The following is a 17541-nucleotide window of genomic DNA, read 5'->3' as shown; positions in this document are numbered from 1 at the left end:
CAAAAACAGATCTGAAAATATCCGATTCCATGTGCTTCTTTCCCGTCTACATGTTCATAATACAAATCCGATCTGTGCCACATCAAAAAAAAAAAAATCGGAAATGGGTCACTTTTACCAGGCGGTGTAAATGCAGCCTTAGGTAAAAGTGACCCAATTGTGGGGGTAAAAGTGACAAAAAGCCAAAAGGGTAAAAAAAAAGCCGAAATGGGAATCAAGACCAGTGATGTAAACGTAGCCTAAGAAACAAAATTGTGTATGCATTGCACTTGAATTAGGACATCTCTTCACAAACCACTGTTCTAAAGTAAATACATAACTTATCTAGCTATGATTAAGTAGCTATTAAAATAGTTTATTCTCTCAGTAACTGACTGGCTGGCTGAATGAGTGCCTCAGTGTAATGGCAGTAACTTTGATTTGCCACTAGATGGAGAATACACCACGTAAAGTGATCCATAAAAACACAGCCCATAGGCAGATACAATTCTAGCTCTTGTTTTAGTATGTTAAGGTTGTTTAATGCTCATTAGAATAGTGTTGTTATTTGTTGTATTACGTAGATTTAATATTAAGAATTGTTGACAAGTTGTCAATCAGGTCTGCAGCCCTGTATTTGCTGTCTGTCTTGGGACTATACTTTGCCCCTCAGGGAATTATTCAACTTTGCTGATCTTTACACCTGCGTTTTAATTCTAAGTCACTTTGCTTAAGAACATCTTCTACATGCCAGTAAAGATCTGTATCTGCCTCAAACGTGCACTGTGGGGAGACTGTGGCGCAGTCTATAGGATGGTCGTTTCTCAGCCCACATACAGTACAAATCCTCTCGGGAGGGTCCAATTACCCACTTTCTGTACTGTGATCCCATCTGTATCTGTGACGCTCTCTGCTTTCCTTTGTATAAGTAAAAAAAAAAAAGAAGCATAATGAGGGTGGTTTCTATTGTTTTTCTAATTAGCTGGGTGTATTTCCATAGCAGTGGGATTTGGTTTCCATAGCAGTGATGATTATTAATCAGCTAATTGAGCAGCTGAGTAGAAGAGTGCATTCGCAGCTGCATTATTCAATGTGCTGTCTGCAGTGGTGTAGCAGCACAGTTGAAAAATCATGGCCTCATCTGGATGAAGACTCGGTTGGACGAAATGAGTCGCTCTGCATAACTACATTCATGGGAGGACCCATGAAGCATCATGTCAGGCATCTTCAGGCAGCATCTCTAAATTCAAGAATTTATTTATTTCAGGATTGTTATAATATGCTTTATTGTGTTATATTTGCTGTATAATGAAATCATTTTTGTTTTATGCTTCTAGGTTGGCATAAGTTAACTTAACATAAGTAAATTGAGAGAATCTTTAAAACAAGAATCACACATTTTCCAACTACCTGAGGAAGAAACCAACAAACGGTTTGAGCAGCCATGAAATAATTAAGGCTTGGTATTTGTCACTGAAAATATGAAGTCATACAGCAGTCACTGCAAAGTTATTAAAAATCATGGAAAATGGATAAATGTGGCAGAAATCATGGAGTGTTTAAAAAATAATTTATAAAATTTACCAATATATCTCATGCACAGCAGTGAGCAATTATTTAAATAACATTCACAACTGCAGCAACAGTAACAAGTGCTTGAAGTTTAAAACAAAATCAGTGGGCAGTTACTGCTAGTAAAAATATAAGTAAATGTATTGATAGGCTGTTACACTTAAAACTGTGAGGTCTGAGTCTTTGATAGAGTGCTTGTTGTCACTGAGAACATTAACGTAGCCACAGGACAAGTAGCACTCAGCAACAAGACTGTTGATAGGGTCCGTGAAAGATTTTATTGCAACAACTGACCACAGGCTGCTTTATAGCTACCATCCAAAACTCATGAAAAATCACAGAAAGCACTTCAAATGGGTGAAGGCATTGAATTGTCAAAATAAGAGACAAAAATCTTGGAATCAGTGACATCTGTGACTTCTGTGACAAACACACAGCCATAATGACTCCTAGGAAAAAGAAAAGATGAGCAAGAATCTCCCACAAAACATTCCCATTCTATCCTGGCAATAGTCAAGCTTCTTGCAATATTAGACCATCTCACATCTGAATAATTTCAAACAACAATTGCTGCCATAGCTGGAATATTACAGTATGTATTTTGTGCTGATACACTCATATATTACCAAAAGATCATCAATTTCCCCACATCCAATGAAGATATTCAACACGCTGAACAGGAGTTTTTTGAACTGCGCATATTAAGCTCTCCTTCATACACAAAATGTGCTTTAGTAGGCAGTCACATTCGCTGATTGCATAATTAGCTGTAGCCTTTGTCAATAAGATGTTAATTTCATGCAGCCTGCGTACGCACCAACATACCATTATCAGGCTACATTTTGCCCTGCAAGTTTTTTGTACGTACATCTGACCCTTAGTGTATTATTGATGATGCAATTACTCTCACCGGTCAGGGAATGTTGTTAGCCAGGCCTTGCACTGTTGCTCACACAACTCAGGTGGATGCACGTCCATGAATGTAATGTAGCTTAATTTAATGTCATTTACAAGCATGAGCAATGCATATGAAATGCGCAGAGCAATTTCGGGAACTCTTGCTGCAGCCGACCATTGGTTGGCATCAGCAGCCACATGTTCTCCTACTCAACCAATCACATACACACATCACTACATGTTCTCATAGAGAACCAATCGCTGCTCATTATCTGCACTGCTTATTGCATGCTACGCTTGCTGCAGCTCACAGGATTTCACTCAAAGGATTATTTCTCCAATAATCACTGCTCAAAGAATAGCTGCTCAGAGAGTTTGGGTGTAGGCTACCAGTTGGATAATCCATCACTGCGTTCCTATTCGGTGGCATCTTTTGCTTTTGTCAAGGTGCAGGTCCTTGGAGTTTTCCAAAACCAAAATCCTGCTATTGCTGTGTAAAGTAAGTGATGCCTGTGTTGTTTGGTTAGTGCTGCGTAGATTATCTACAGCCCAAACTTTAAACTCATGCACCCACCCTGCAGTTAACAAGGCTAATATGCCTATATGGTCTGCCAGACAATGGAAGAGAGCGTTATGTACTTAAGTAGAATTTGGTTATTTAAAATGAATGTACCAGGATTTATTTATCCTCCTTGCCTAGTTGTTGTAAGATGGCTTTTATTCATATCTTTCAAACCGGTTGTTGCTAGCCAATGTTGTTTGCACCCAATGTCTTGGTTTTTAGATGCCTATCAATGTTGCTAATGTAGGGCAGTTCACAGAAGTCTGCCTCTTATCAGACCTCAAAGGAAAACTGTTTACTGTGCTGACAGGGAGTCAGCAAGTGTGATGAAGAGACAGTGCTCAGTTGCAAAACATCCGATCGGATCAGCATTATGTGAACTTTAGGTTCTCCATAATACAGTGTAATCATGTTTTGTATTGTTGGAAAACAATATGATATCAACATGTTAGCCTCTTAATGATCCTCAAAATATGTACTGTCTATTAAGCATACTGCTGTTTAGTGTGTATTTTTAGTATGTGAAGTACAGTATGAAAAAAACCACCATACTATTTTCCAACCATACTGTGGAAGTGTCCTAAGACGTGTTAGGCCCTTATGTGGCCAAGTTCACATGCCATTGTTGTTCTTGAAGGAAAACGTAAGTGAAATGGCACCTCGTTTTTTAAAACATTGTCAAGGTGTAAAGGTTAGGTTAATTTGGGGGGGGGGGGATTACAGGGGAAAGCTGTAGGAAAGCATGTGTGTATCTTGTGGAAATGAAAATTTAAAAGCAAATACATTTTCAGGAGCTCCATGCTGTGTGCCCAGAGGCCAGGCCCAGTGGTTTGAATTGTCCAGCCTTCAGTCAGATTATTCTGTATTAAGCCTTTCTCTGTCAACTTACTGCCTGAGGTCAGGGACAGTGAAGTCAACATTAAAGCCCTTTGACTCTGCATGGTCCTTCCTCTCCAATGTTTGTGCTGCCATTTCTGTTTCAACTCTCCCGGTTAACATTCCCATAGTATGCACTTTCATACCAAATTAGAGTCTGCTTTCAATCTCATTAAATTCAACTCTCTCCATCAAAAGCTTTTCAGGCATTCAATTTCATCTTCGCTATGCAGTTCCTCATGAGCCTCTGTTCACGACTGATGCCAGCAATGCCATGTCCCCCTGGTTCTTTGCTGAACGCTGTCTTCTCTGCCAATGTGAAAGGCTGCCTCATAGCCGTGACAATTTCCCACTCCTTCAGGATCAGTGCAGCCACTGCGGCAGCTCCTAAAGTTCCCGCAGCCACACTCAAAAATCATGCCAATAGTCATCTGCTGCTTTTGAACACTACACAAGGCGCAATAACAACATGAGCATCTAAATATGCTTGCATGTGCTGGTACGTTTGCTACTTGCTGCTGGTGCAATAATATTAATTATTATTATTATGATTATTATAATTATAAACTATTGTAAATTAAATAATAAATGAATTAATTTCAGGTGGTTGCTGGGCACTGACTCCATTTAAAAGTAGCATGTCCTTTTCTGATCCTATATCACCAGGTTGACCCTGCAGTGGGATATAAACTTGGACTTCCTGATCATCAGGAAACAGCAAGTGCTCTACTGTACAGATATTTTACCATCACTATCATATAATGTTAGTATGGTTAATGTCTGATTTAGGATCACAGTTTGTGATCAGTCTCTGTGCTGGAGGGATACTGGTATGGTCCCCAGATCTTTCAGGAAACAGCAAGTGCTGTGCTGTACGCATAATTTTCTACCATTATCACATAATGTTAGTATGGCCAAGATCTAATCGGGGACCACAGCTTGTGTTCCATCTCCGTACTGGAGGGATATCAGTATGGTCCCCTGATCTTTCAGGTAACAGCAGGTGCTCTGGTAAACACATAGTTTTAGGGTTTGGCACTTGGATCATCTGCTGCTTGGGGGTTTTGGCATTTCTGCCATTTAGTAGAGGAGATGTATCGTGGTCCCTGTTTGATAAGTTACTGTACACTGATGCGCCACATCTAAAATAATTACATTGCATATTCATTAATATATTTAATCTAAATATGTGAGTTGTTCTGACTGAAATGCATTTACTTGGCAGCCTTGTAAATATTATTTAAGTAGAGCATATTTTGGTACATCCAAAACAATTAGAATTTCACTTTTCTCAACTTTGTGCAAACTAACCAAAACAGTTTTCGTATGAAAATAATTCTGAGCTCTTACTGATATTACTGGGTTCGAGCCCAGACGTCCACAGAACATTTTCTATCTTAATTAACATCTTAGCTTCCCCAGGTCTGCACGCTGTTTGCTGGTCCACTTGCCGAGAGGCAACCTAAAGGATCCTTTCCTTTCTCTTGCAACCCAATTACTATGAACAAAGGAAGTGAGATGTAATCGTCTCTGAAGGGAGAGGGGAATAGGAGCCCAAGAAAGCAATTGCCGGGTATGTTGGCTTAGTGTTGGGGGGATAGACCCTCTAAATCAATGTCTAGAGCTTAATTAGACATATTAAATAAATGAAGCCTTATACAAACCTATTCGCATGACTGCACCAACACTAAACTCTTTCTGACAATAAATTGAAACAGCAATAGAAAAAAAAAAACTATAGAAAATTGAAACAGCAGATGAGGCAAAGCTTTTATTTTCTTGAGGGCTCCACACCTGTGTTATAGCAGATGGAGGAGAAAAATAAGAAGCAGTTTTAAATAAAAAAATATTATATAATTCTCTCTTAATGATGTCTGGAAGTGGAAGGCACAATGGAGTTTTCAATGAAAGAACTGGCTATGAACCATAAATATTTGATCCCCCAAATAGTTTACTTTTAGTAATACAGTCTTTAATGATAGCTGGCAGAGGTCAGATAACATTAACCAAATTGCACACAAATTCAGACTTTTCCAAAGCAGATGTTTATAACATGGAGCACTGGGCCAATCAGACAGCAGTGCATACAATCAAAGAGGAACTTGTTAAATTTTCGAGGATATGTTAATGAAAAATAAACAAATGCTGTATCATCCATGTTATTGAGAATGGGACTGAGCCTTCAGCACTTGGTGGTTGATCTGAAGTTCCTGTCCTTTATCATTTTGTGCTTCCGTTGTAAATTAGACACAAATATAAGCCTGGGGCTAAGTGCTTCCATCACTGCAACCCCCACTCTTCTGACCCCTCCTCCCATACATTCTAAAGTCCAATAACTCTAGCAGTTATCACCTTCACATGCTAAGAAAGCTGGGATTCAGAGATGAAGTGGCATCAGAAAAAGAAAGATGAGGACAGGAAGTGTCCATTAACTGCTGCTCTTACACTCTCCCGCAGGCAGGGTGAATTCAACGCAACCTCCATACCTTCCTACCAGGATAGGGGGCGCCCTTGGGAACTCACTTCCAGTGCACAACCCTAAAAGAAATTGACATATTTTCAGAATCTGCTTCAGAATTTTCAGAATCATACTAAAAAGTCTGAAGCAGATTCTGAAAATATGTTTAATTTTTTGGGCAAATCTACAATAAATAAATGTTTTGTATACATTTTTGCCCCATATGTAAAATGGCGTGCCAAGGGCTATAAATATCGCATCCCAGATTGACCAAACTGCTTTGTAGCAAAATTGGCCAAAATTGATCAGCTGAACTGGTAAAAATTGGCTACAAATGCAATCAACTATTCTCAAGCCTCATACATAATTCTCTGTTGACTTGCTGGTGTAATTGCAAAAACGGTGGGCCTGAAAAATCTGCATCGATCTGTTTCCGGTCCAGGTGTCCTTTCAACATATCAACCCCTTATTGGATACAAGGCTATGATATAATTGTGTACTTTGGCACGTTGTTTTGTGTATGCATACGTACAAGTCATTGGTACGTTAGTTAACTTAGTAGCCTCATATGTAGCTTTCTTAGCTTTGAAGGTAGCTAAAAGGCTCTGTAGCTGGCTTTAACATCTCAAAAGTTAGCAGCTGGCAAGCTAACTGGGAACTTGCCAGACAATAAAGCCATGTTAAATTTGGTTCTCTTCATATCGCAGAAATGTCGCACATTGTAGCTAAACGAAGACTTCACTTCCAGTGCACAACTTGCATAATTTTGTGCTAATTTGTGTAATTATCAGTAGCTTTTGGCTCCACCAGTGTAAAATAATACCACAATATAAACTTACAACAAATTTTATTAAATTAACACATTCCACTGGTGAAAATATATTGTTGAGTGATATGAGTGTTTGGACTAGATAGCTGGCTAGCGCATTAAATAACTGAAATTATTGCAAAATTTAGTGATTGGTAACTAACTACTGAGCTACATTTATTAGGCCATATTGGTGACCGCCTAGGGCCCCAGTGTGGTTAAGTGACCCCTGTGTGGTGTTCGTTTATTTGTTTATTTATTTATTAATATATCCATGTTGGTATTATTCTCACGTTGCGCAAAGATGTGCACGTTTGAGAGAAATGCTAATACACCTGATAAAAGTAACGTAGTGACTACTGTACAGCATCGCCTGTATCTAATTTTGCCAGGCACCTAACTGGGAAGTGGGCTAGACTGTTCACTAACTGAGATTAGAGTGGGAGAGTAAGAGTGAGAATAGAGAATTTTCAAGCTGATGTATATGGCATCAAAACTCTACCCCTCAGGAGCCAAGAAATGCAAAAAGAAGAGTAATAAGCTAAATGAGGAGGGATGCTCAACTTGACGTTCTTCGTCTATGTTGTTTGAGATACTTCGGAAATGTTAATGTTAGTTAGTTTTTATCATGGCAAGCTAGCTATAGTGTTTCCTGGGCATGGCAATATCAGCTTTACTTAGCTAAATAATCACAACACCAGCCATTTAGTCTGTTTCATCTTTTTATGTAAATGCAGATGATTTGCTGTGTGTAATCCACATATTTATGCAAATAGTTTAATAGCACCAATGCATATGATATATTTGTTACATTTTTTGTTTAGAGTTGATGGTGGTTAATATTTTGGTGCAAATATGAGGGGGTAAGTCTACCATCACTTGTTTTACATCAGATATCTTAGTTAAATTAACACTGATCTACAGTATCTAAGCAGTTTGATCGTAATAATACAATTTAGATTTTGAAATTTTTTATTAAATATTTATACAATTTAGCAATTGTACACAAAGTATGTTGTGCTATCTTTTGCTATGTTGGCTCCCATCTCATCACATAGACATTCAACTGCATGGAAACAGTTTCACTATAATACGACAGTATAGCTGAATTCTGATGCAAAGCGGGTCGATAGCTAGCTAGCTATCTAGCCAGCTTCACATTGGGTGTTTCTTTGAATTATGCATCAGTATTATATAATTATATATAGTCTAAATATGTGAATATATATCATACACCTCAACATGGATTATCCCTAACCGTTAAATATGCATTTGTATATAAGCATCATTATGCTCTTGCTGCTAGCTACTTGGAACAAGATTGCTATCTGCAATGTTGGCAGGTTGCATTATCTAGCTAACACACTATGCGCCCTGACTAAATTTGCATTTTGTATGCATTGGTGTGCTTTGGCTATATTCCTAGAGAAGCCATGATGTCCACCATTGCCCTCAACAAGTGTCTGCTACTGCTAGGAACCGAGGTACCTGGCTCGCTAACATTAGCTAATTACAACCATACTGAAATCTACTGCAAATTACTGACCATGGGCAACCAGTTTGCAAAGATATGTAGGCAAAACTGCTAATTTGCGAAAAACTGGTAGCCCAGGGCTACTGTTAATGTAGAGCCCTGTAATGAAATTAATGTTCATGATATCATATACTTCTTTTATGAGGATTTAGGATTTTACCTTTAAAGGAAAAATAAAAAAGTAAAAATCCTTGTCTTGTGTGCATAAACTAGAGTGTGCAGGACCTGTAGAGGCTGGAAGGGGCCTGGTATCTAAGAACCCAGAAGTGTGCGTGTTAAGTGCAAAAGAGCTTTCTGCCCATTGAACTCAATTGACAAAACCAAGCTCATTTGACAACCAAAGAAAACCTCATCGGTCAATTTGAGAAGATTAGTGTGGGGAATAACTGATTTATAAATACTAAATCTGCATAAATATGTTTGTAAGCTGATCTAAAGGCTAGTAACTGTAGTAATCTATGACTGTCTACTGTATATCGGCAGTGCAGTGTAGGGTAGGCTGCATCACAGCAACAGTGGACGGCACACGATGAGCACATTTGTTACAAAGTATCCTGCCCGAGAAAAAAACGTGTGTGTGTGTTGTTGTGTATGTAGTGCATCATGATAAATGCCTAACACTTCTAACTTTGCAGAGGGCCTTGAATATCTCCCAGACGGTAATGAGTACTTGGACTAGCTACATGAACTGCTTATATGTATTTAGCACATGAACTTATGATGTTATTACATTAATTTATTAGCCTACATATATCTACACAATGCAATAGATCTGCTTTGCTGACAAGAAATTCCATCTCACTCATCAATTGCAATTGATCTGCATCCTAGAGAGCAGTCTAATGGTATAAATGTGTCCCAGTGCCCATTTAATACTTCTTTATGAAAAATGCCAGTGTTTTCCAAGACAGCCATTTAAGAGCATGACGGTGTCTTCCAATGGCTCTGTACTGTAAAAAGATGCAAAACTTGAATTTGACTATTCATTATAACCTAAATAAAAAATTAATGAAAACTGTTTTTGTGCATGGTTTTGGAGAACCTAAGATGCCAAGTAACCTATGCTTTAAGTCTGTAAATAATTTGCTCACAACAGAACATTTGATATTCCTCCAAGTCTGTTAGTGATTTTTGGCTATTCTGCTAAATTTGGAGACCCAGATTGAAAATGTGTATGTATTCAGCAAGAAGCACCATTTTATAAAAATAAAAAACCAGTGGGCTGCATGTACTGTATAGAGTGAACAGAGACTGACGGTTGTGTTACCATCATAATACAGTTAGCACTGAAAGCCACAAACAGGGCTTCTTTCAGTCCTTTCTCTGAACTGGGGCATCTCACAATGAGCTCATACTAGCTGATAAGCCAGCTGGATTCCTGGTGACATGGCCTCCAATGCCCAACATGGCAGCTCAGCCCTGCTGAAGCACTGCCAGCCCGGATGCTAGCTCACCCTGGAAGAAAGCGAGAGCCACGGGTTTCTGATGCAGTCACTGCCCCTCTGCTTTTCTCCTTCCCTTTCTCTCATGCTGTGCTCATCTAAAAATGTCACAGCTGCACAAGCAGCATCGCAGGGTGTAAAAAAATTAATAAATAAAAATGCCCGAAAACCAGCCCTGTGATGTACGCTTGGCCTGAGTGAGGGCTCTTTTCTGCTTTATACCAGTTTGCTGAGTCATATTTTGTGAAAATTTAAAGCTAATTTTACCCTCTCTCTCCCGGTCCTCACCTCGCAACCAGGTTGATTCATTTGAACAATCGTGGTCATTATGAAAGGACAAAAAACTCTGCTGCATAATGAAATGTGAAACGTACTGCCTTGAGACATCAGGGCTGCTCATCTTCCATTACATAACATCTCTAAGTCAGGCTGTGTGCTCTCAATATGCACATTACAGCGGCTGGAGAATGAATGTTCGTTTGCTTTTTCAAACATATTTTTGTTTTAGCTGTGTACATTTTGTTTGAGGGGGTGGCAAACCCTGTGTCTGGCTTGTAGGACTGGTAAACAGAGATATAGAGCAGAACAGGACTCTAAACCACAGATACAATCGGCCAGAATAACAGAGTAACCTCACCATGTTCCAGCCAGGTTTCTTACGAGTCACCACGAAAAAGATTAGCCATGGTCAGTTTGGTGACATCATCAGATCATCAGGAATGATGTCAAGTATTACATAACTGTACAACCCCACCCCCCCGCCCACCCACCCCGCACACACATGCTAACACACACACACACGGACACACATACACAAACACACACACGGACACACGGATGCACAGATCCCCCTCTAACCTCCAATTGACCTAACATCAATGACACTCACTTGAGAGAACATGCCGAACTGGACAGACCTCCTCTCAACGCATTTTTAGGGTGTGTCTCTACGCTGTCATGCACCTCAACTGTGCAAGCTTTGTCAGTCCTTGGACCATCAAAATAAAGCCTTTTAGCGAGGTGACTCGAGCAGCATTCTAATCCTGGAGTTCCTTCCCGTGTTCCTTCCCTGCATTAGTTTCCAGAGTAGGCCAGGACCTGTTCGTGCTGCGTCAGGGCAGCTTTTAGCATTCCACCCCCCAGCCCCCCCCTCCTCCCGGGTCTGATTACTGATGGGTCTGCTGTCCCATCCACAGCTCAGCACGTCCCCCAGGTGGCCATCAGAACTAGGAGATAATCCTACAGGGACACCCCCTCCCTCTGTCTCTGTCTCCCCCTTCCTCCCCTTTCTCTCTCCTTGCCACGAGACAGCATCAAAGACAACCAGTCTGTAACCCCTTCAGAGCAGCACTACCAGTCCAGCCCTTGGCACATCAAGTCACAATTGTTTGTTTTTTTTCTTCTCGATTTATGATGTAATGTAACTGGACAGGATGTTGAAATGCCCTACGCAGTGCTAAATCCTTTAAACACTGGAAAGAGAGGCAGCCCAGCGAGCCCTGAGTGTTACAGATGTGCTATTTTTTATATGAATTTGACTGAGATCTTAGCAGGGGAGGTTAGCAAGACACATTAAAAATATGGTGTGGCTGCAGGTGCTGAGAATGCTATGAAACAAACAGGTTAGCGCATTATTAGCATATTAACATGACGTGTGTTTTTCCTATGGGTACTTGTTAGGAGAATGGGAATACAGCTATTGTATGCTTATGTTTTGGCACTTTCTCAGCTTCATGCTAATTTACTGTGTTTCTGTTCTGTTGTTATTACTCTTTTCTCATATGATACATACTGTAATTTATTTTACCATGACAACCTTGTATGTCAATCTGGATAGTACGTGCTAAATAAACATTCAAAGCTAAATGCCACACAGTCTATGAAAGTATTGTTATTTTTCTCACAATCCTGGCATTATTTAGCATCTGTCTAAATGTAAAATACAGTAGATGCATTGTCAAAAAGCACAGATTTTACCCAAAAGCAATATCCAGAGTAATTCGATGCTTCCATTCCGAAGACTCCCCGTTTGTTTACTGCATCACCTACACTCCCATCATGCCCCTCCCTTCCTGATGCCAGCATCACATAGAGAGTACAGTAGAATACAACAGAGTCGATTCAAGGTGCACCTCCAAAACTTGAATGTCTTATTGCTTATTGACCCTTCACAGGTCTAAAATTTGAAGTGGATGAGGGCAGGGTAGCATTTTCCAAACCAGCCGCCTAATGCCCCCCCCCACCACCATAACGGTGAAAATCTTCTGCGACGTTAGGCCCTGTTGTCCCTGCTGCGTCATGCTCCACAGAGGGAGGTGCCTCCGTAACTTCAGGCTCAAATTTGGCCTGAGGGTGCCCGTGGGGGAATTAAAAGAATGGGTTGGGTTGGGCTGGGTCACAACAAACCTTAAGGCCTCACCCACCTTTTACTACCCCCCAGGACCCGAGCGCCCCTTTGCTCTCTGTCTCAGTAAAAAAACGCGCTTCTGCCTTTCCATCGCCGCTAGTTCTCTAGCCTCCCTCCCCAGCACTGCCACGTCTCACCTACCTGGTCCGGGGATGCCCGTGCTGTCTTGCCCCGCCTCAGGCAAGCCTGGAGAGGGGACGGTCCGGTGGGCCGCTTCCCCTGGCATGACTCCCTACGTCTCTGAAGCAACCCGGGAGGACAGGGAGAGAAAGATCGTCAAGGTGACGGATGGGGGAGGTGGCGACCGGAGGAGGAGGAGCGGGTTCTCGGCGTCCTGTTTGCGGGCAGCACCGGTGCTGGGCTCCGTTCCCCGCGCAGGTCCGTGTGCGTGTGCGCGTGTGCGCTGCGAGGGCCGGGCTGCGCGTGTTTGAGCGCGAGGGGTTCTCTCTCCGTGGTGCTGCAGAGCCGCGCTGCCGTCCGCATGAGGGGTCTGAGAGTGCGCCGCAGAATCCTCTCTCATTACAGGGCTTCCCGGAGCCGCCTCCCTCCCGCCCTCCCCCCGCCCTCCCCCTCGCCTCCCCGCCCGTGACTGGAGCCTCGGCGATGACGTCAGCGCCTTCCTCCCGCCTCTCCGGGCTCCTGCGGCTGTCTGTTGGAGGAGGCTGCCCAACACTGCAGAGCTGGGAAGAGAAAAGGAGAGGAGGAAAGAGCGAGAGAGGAGGGGGAGAGAGAAGGCAAGAAAGAGGAGGGGGGAGAGTTGTAAGCCAATACAAAAGCAGGTAAATGAAATAAAGGGCCTACATTTGGGTTAACACTGCAGAGCATGAGAGGGGGTGGGGAGCGCGATGGAAAGAGATATAGAGCAAACGCAGATAATTAAGGCCACTCTCTCTCTTTCTCTTCCCAGCCTTTTGTCCCTGGGGACTCAAGACCACTTAGGGAAGGAAGGCATCTGTTCCTGGATCCTATCTCGCACATGCACACTTTAACCAGAACGCAGATGCTTAACGCAGAACACTTGCATCCATTAGATCTCTTACCAATCAAGTTGTGTGCTTTTTAACCTGAAAAGAACTACATGTGAAAAATGCTGGGTTTTCATAAAGGAGATCTGTGAATAGGCAGGTGCGACTCGATGTTAACGTTACGTAAAAAGCATCCTGGTGCGTCCGTCAACACAACAGTGTCGCACAAAGAAATGAACATCTGTTGTTTCATTGGACACAGCCCCTGGGAGGGACGCGGTGATTTGGGAACATGGTGTGAAGGGGAGGGAGCTAAGACGGTTCGGTGAACGTACATGCTTTTGAGTCATCATTGAGTGCACACTGGGCCACGTGAGAAGTGACCGAGACCGGGGGGGGCCTGGGCCCATCCCTCAACCCCCCCCACCCCCTGAGTGCTCTGCAGTGTTCAAGTAGAGGGATGAACTTTGGAAGAAAACACAATTGGGGTTCCTATGGCAACTGTGCTGTGCAACATAGGGAAGCAAAGGAAGGTGCAGAGTGGAGACTCTTTCACCACTGCAGTGCTGGGGGAGGGTGGCTCTTGGAGGTGGGGATTTTGGGGGTTTACCATACTGACACAAAGACGGGAGGATGTCGCACGGTGCATGCGGTCATTTCTTTTGTGCAGTCAGTTTCAGTTTTGTGTTCCTAGAATGGGGGGTACTTTCAGCATTGTCCCATCGCCACCCCCGTTCCAACAACACACAGACAATCTAATGTGTTCAGCCTACTTGCTCCTCAGTCCACTCAGCTGTACAGGCAGAAGCTTCTCACTTTGCTATTATTACAGCTGCAGAGCTGCTGATAAAAGGTTGATAATCAACACAATGAATGTGAGATCCCAAACCCTGGTTCTGGATATGAAGGGAAGCACTTATCCCATTTGATAACTCTGAAGGAAAGAAATACTTACTTACATTACAATATAAAAACTGACTTACCTCTACTTTACCATAGGCCGGCCAGCAGTGTATGGGCTTCTCCTCTGTAGCCGTGTTCATCCCGAGGTTTCGTCCCATCATAGAGTTTTATCTTGCCACTGTTTGAGTTTTTCTACCCACTTTTTTTTTATACCTCACTTGCTTTTTGGGGGTTCAGGTCTGGTTTTGCCCAATTTTCCTTCTGTTACTCTGTAAAGTGTCTGTGTCACAGTTCTCCGTAAAAATGCTATGCAAATAAACTTGATTTAATTTGATTTTGTTTATAAAGGTGAATAAAAGCTATACTATTAATCTGTTCATACATACAATAACAATAGTATCTGTCTGTAAGCTGCCGCACATGGAATTATATTAAACATATTTTATTTAAAATGAGTGCCCCTATACCCACCATTGTAAAGCTGGGTGGTTGTGAAAAAGTTCTGTAAGTTTCAAAAATGTCCTTCACCAAAAAGCTTAAGTAATATCAACAACCCAGACAGTCTCACTTGAACCCTCTCTTAGCACATAGCTGTCACCCCATACCTGTCCCTGATCAGCCTGTCTATCTATCTCTCTCTCTCACAAGCATACACACAGACACACACAAACACATACACACAGACACACACAAACACATACACGCAGACACACACACACACACACACACAAGGCATCAACATTGAACCATGTTCTGCCTTCTCACAAACTGCTGATGAGATTCAGAGCCCAGGATAGAAGGGTGCTGTGTCAGAGGGCTGCAGTGCAAGAATCAAAAGATGGGAAATGATTTCAGCGCAACCTGGTGACCAAATATGGAATGTTGCATACAGTCATGAAGACATGAAGAAATGCCAGTGTGGTGGTAATCACTTCAAAGCCTTGCTTGTTTGTTTTTGGTTGCTCATGCATTTTGGAGTGTGATGTCATATGATTATTTCATTTTAATCCAAAAAATAGTGTCAAAGAATCACTTGCTCTTGAGAGGAAAAGCATACAGTTCATAACTATGCATCTTTATCCACTTTACCTGCCCTGCATTATACACTCCCTCTCACATTATAACCAGCAAATGGCTCTTTGGCTTTAACTCTGAACTGCCAAATCACATGGTTCATTACTGTAATCATAATCAAGACTTCCTGGAAACATGAGAGTCAGTACACAAGTCAGTGTGGAAGAAGTGTAGGTGCAGGAACAGCTGATGCACAGGCAGCTCTTTGTGACCCATGCACAGAGCTCAGTTGTCCGAAGGCCGAACACACGGAGCACAGAAGGAACAATGCACAGCTAACATGAGCCACAATAGGGTCAGGCCATAGGCCCGCTCAGCTCTTCCAGCCCTCAGTGGGTGGTGCACGACTACACTGTGTCATGACAGAACATGTAGGACAGGGGCAGCAGAGGGGTCCCATGAATCTGTTTGTAGAAGCCCAGGCTTTCAGCTGAGCTTCTTACAATCTCAAGGCTTGGAGTTGAAGAAAACATTAGCACCACATTCTGACACATCCTGGCCTCACTTTTGTTATTAAATGAATCCCATTCCTCACAGGAATGCGAGACTTCATGAATGCTTAACATGGGTGGACGTATCATGATGCGAGTGGCTAACTCATCTAAATCAACCAATGCCCCTTTGCTGTAGACAGTAAATCTCTATCAGTTACACAAATCAGCGATCGACAGCATATGGTAGCTCCGGCCAGCACGAGTCTCGTAAGGGTTTCACACCTCCCGAGCCTTCATCTTGCCATTCCCAGGCCAATACAGGGCCTGGATAATGCTAAAGAAGCAGGAGCCTCCTAACCCGCCTCCCTCTGTTAGCGGCAGACACAGCTAACGGGCTCAGACGCTGCTAACGTGTCTCAGGAAAGCGGACTGCAGATTTCCTGCAGGTGAGCCACAGCAGGGAGGAGGAGGTGGGCGGCGTGTTCAGGATGTTTTTCCCGGAGGCCTGAGAGGAAACCGCACGCACTCCAGCATGGACGCGTGGGCCAAACACCGGGCCGCGAAGCTACCCGCTGCCGGCCTTTCTCAACAATGACGGCCGTATGGTAGAGAACACAGCCTCAGAATACCGGCGCAGAATAGCACAGACATTCACCTTCGGCCGGGGAATCGTTCTTCCCACCTACGGCAGAAATAAAACGGTTAAATATAAAGCATAATGAACGCAGGTGTGAAAAGAGAAGCGCTGAAGTGCAAAGCCAAATCAGGAAGTAGAGAACAATGGTGTGACTGCCTGAACCCCACGTGCTGTGGGAGCACTGGGCAAGGGGGCCCACCGCGTGCCGGATCCACGGCCGGGATGATCCGGTACCCGTGGTGCACCGCATCGGATGATGAGTGGACCCTAGCACAGTGTCTACAACCCTGGTCCCAGAGAGCCACAGGATCTGCTGGTTTTGGTTGTCACTTTGCACATACTCGATCAAATAAAGCAGTTAATTACACAGTAAACTCACTTCACTTTGGTCTGAACTGGGTGCTGATTTTAGAAGTGAAAACAAAAAACTAGCAGAGCTTGTGGCTCTCCAGGACCAGGGTTGCAGACCCCTGGCCTAGTGCTCGACACAGATGGCCCGAGATGAAAGCAGCCCGAGTGGCCTTGAATTCGGCACCTGAACAGTCCCCAGGGACACTGGTCTGACGAGGTGCCTACGTGTCCACTAAAATAAAAAGAACAGAGCAGCCAAAGGTGTTATGACTGCAAGATGGACAAGTGAGTGGTGAAAACCCTCTGTGCCCTACTGTCCCATGTCATACTTACTGCAATTGTTTTCCGGTAAAACCAAAAAGGCATTTCAAATGGATATACATACAGGTATAGATAATCTGATTTAACAGTATTGATTTTATACACAGTTACATTCCAGCTCATCCATTTTGGCTGCCCTGCTCTTGCATACATTACACTGTTGCTTTTGACAGCCTGAAATGGGCTAAAAAGTACATCTATTTTATATGCATATGCCTGTAACGATAAAACATCTTCTATTTTATTATTATTATTATTTAAAACCCTTTCTGCTGTTTTTATGTATTATTTACGGCTCTGTGTATGTAATGGCACATTTAT

The 17541-nt window shown here is 42.7% G+C and overlaps 1 protein-coding gene across 2 annotated transcripts in view; it reads right to left on the bottom strand.

Annotated features, from left to right (window-relative positions):
• nacad (NAC alpha domain containing) overlaps positions 1-13045 on the bottom strand; it is a 31490-nt gene extending 18445 nt beyond the window's left edge. The window contains exon 1 of one of the 2 annotated variants that reach the window (XM_064339549.1): positions 12673-13045. Coding sequence is in view for 1 of the 2 variants with exons in the window: in XM_064339540.1 (XP_064195610.1) it covers positions 12677-12761 (85 nt within the window). In the remaining variant the exon portion in view is untranslated. The remainder of the gene's footprint in view (positions 1-12672) is intronic. The other variant, XM_064339540.1, reaches the window with a different exon arrangement.
• Between the last annotated feature and the right edge of the window lie 4496 nt (positions 13046-17541).

This window comes from Anguilla rostrata, chromosome 1 (genome assembly GCF_018555375.3).
Source record: "Anguilla rostrata isolate EN2019 chromosome 1, ASM1855537v3, whole genome shotgun sequence".
In the NCBI taxonomy this organism is placed as follows: Eukaryota; Metazoa; Chordata; class Actinopteri; order Anguilliformes; family Anguillidae; genus Anguilla; species Anguilla rostrata.
Note: the sequence above shows the minus strand (reverse complement) of the source record. Positions and strands in the feature narration are given on the sequence as shown.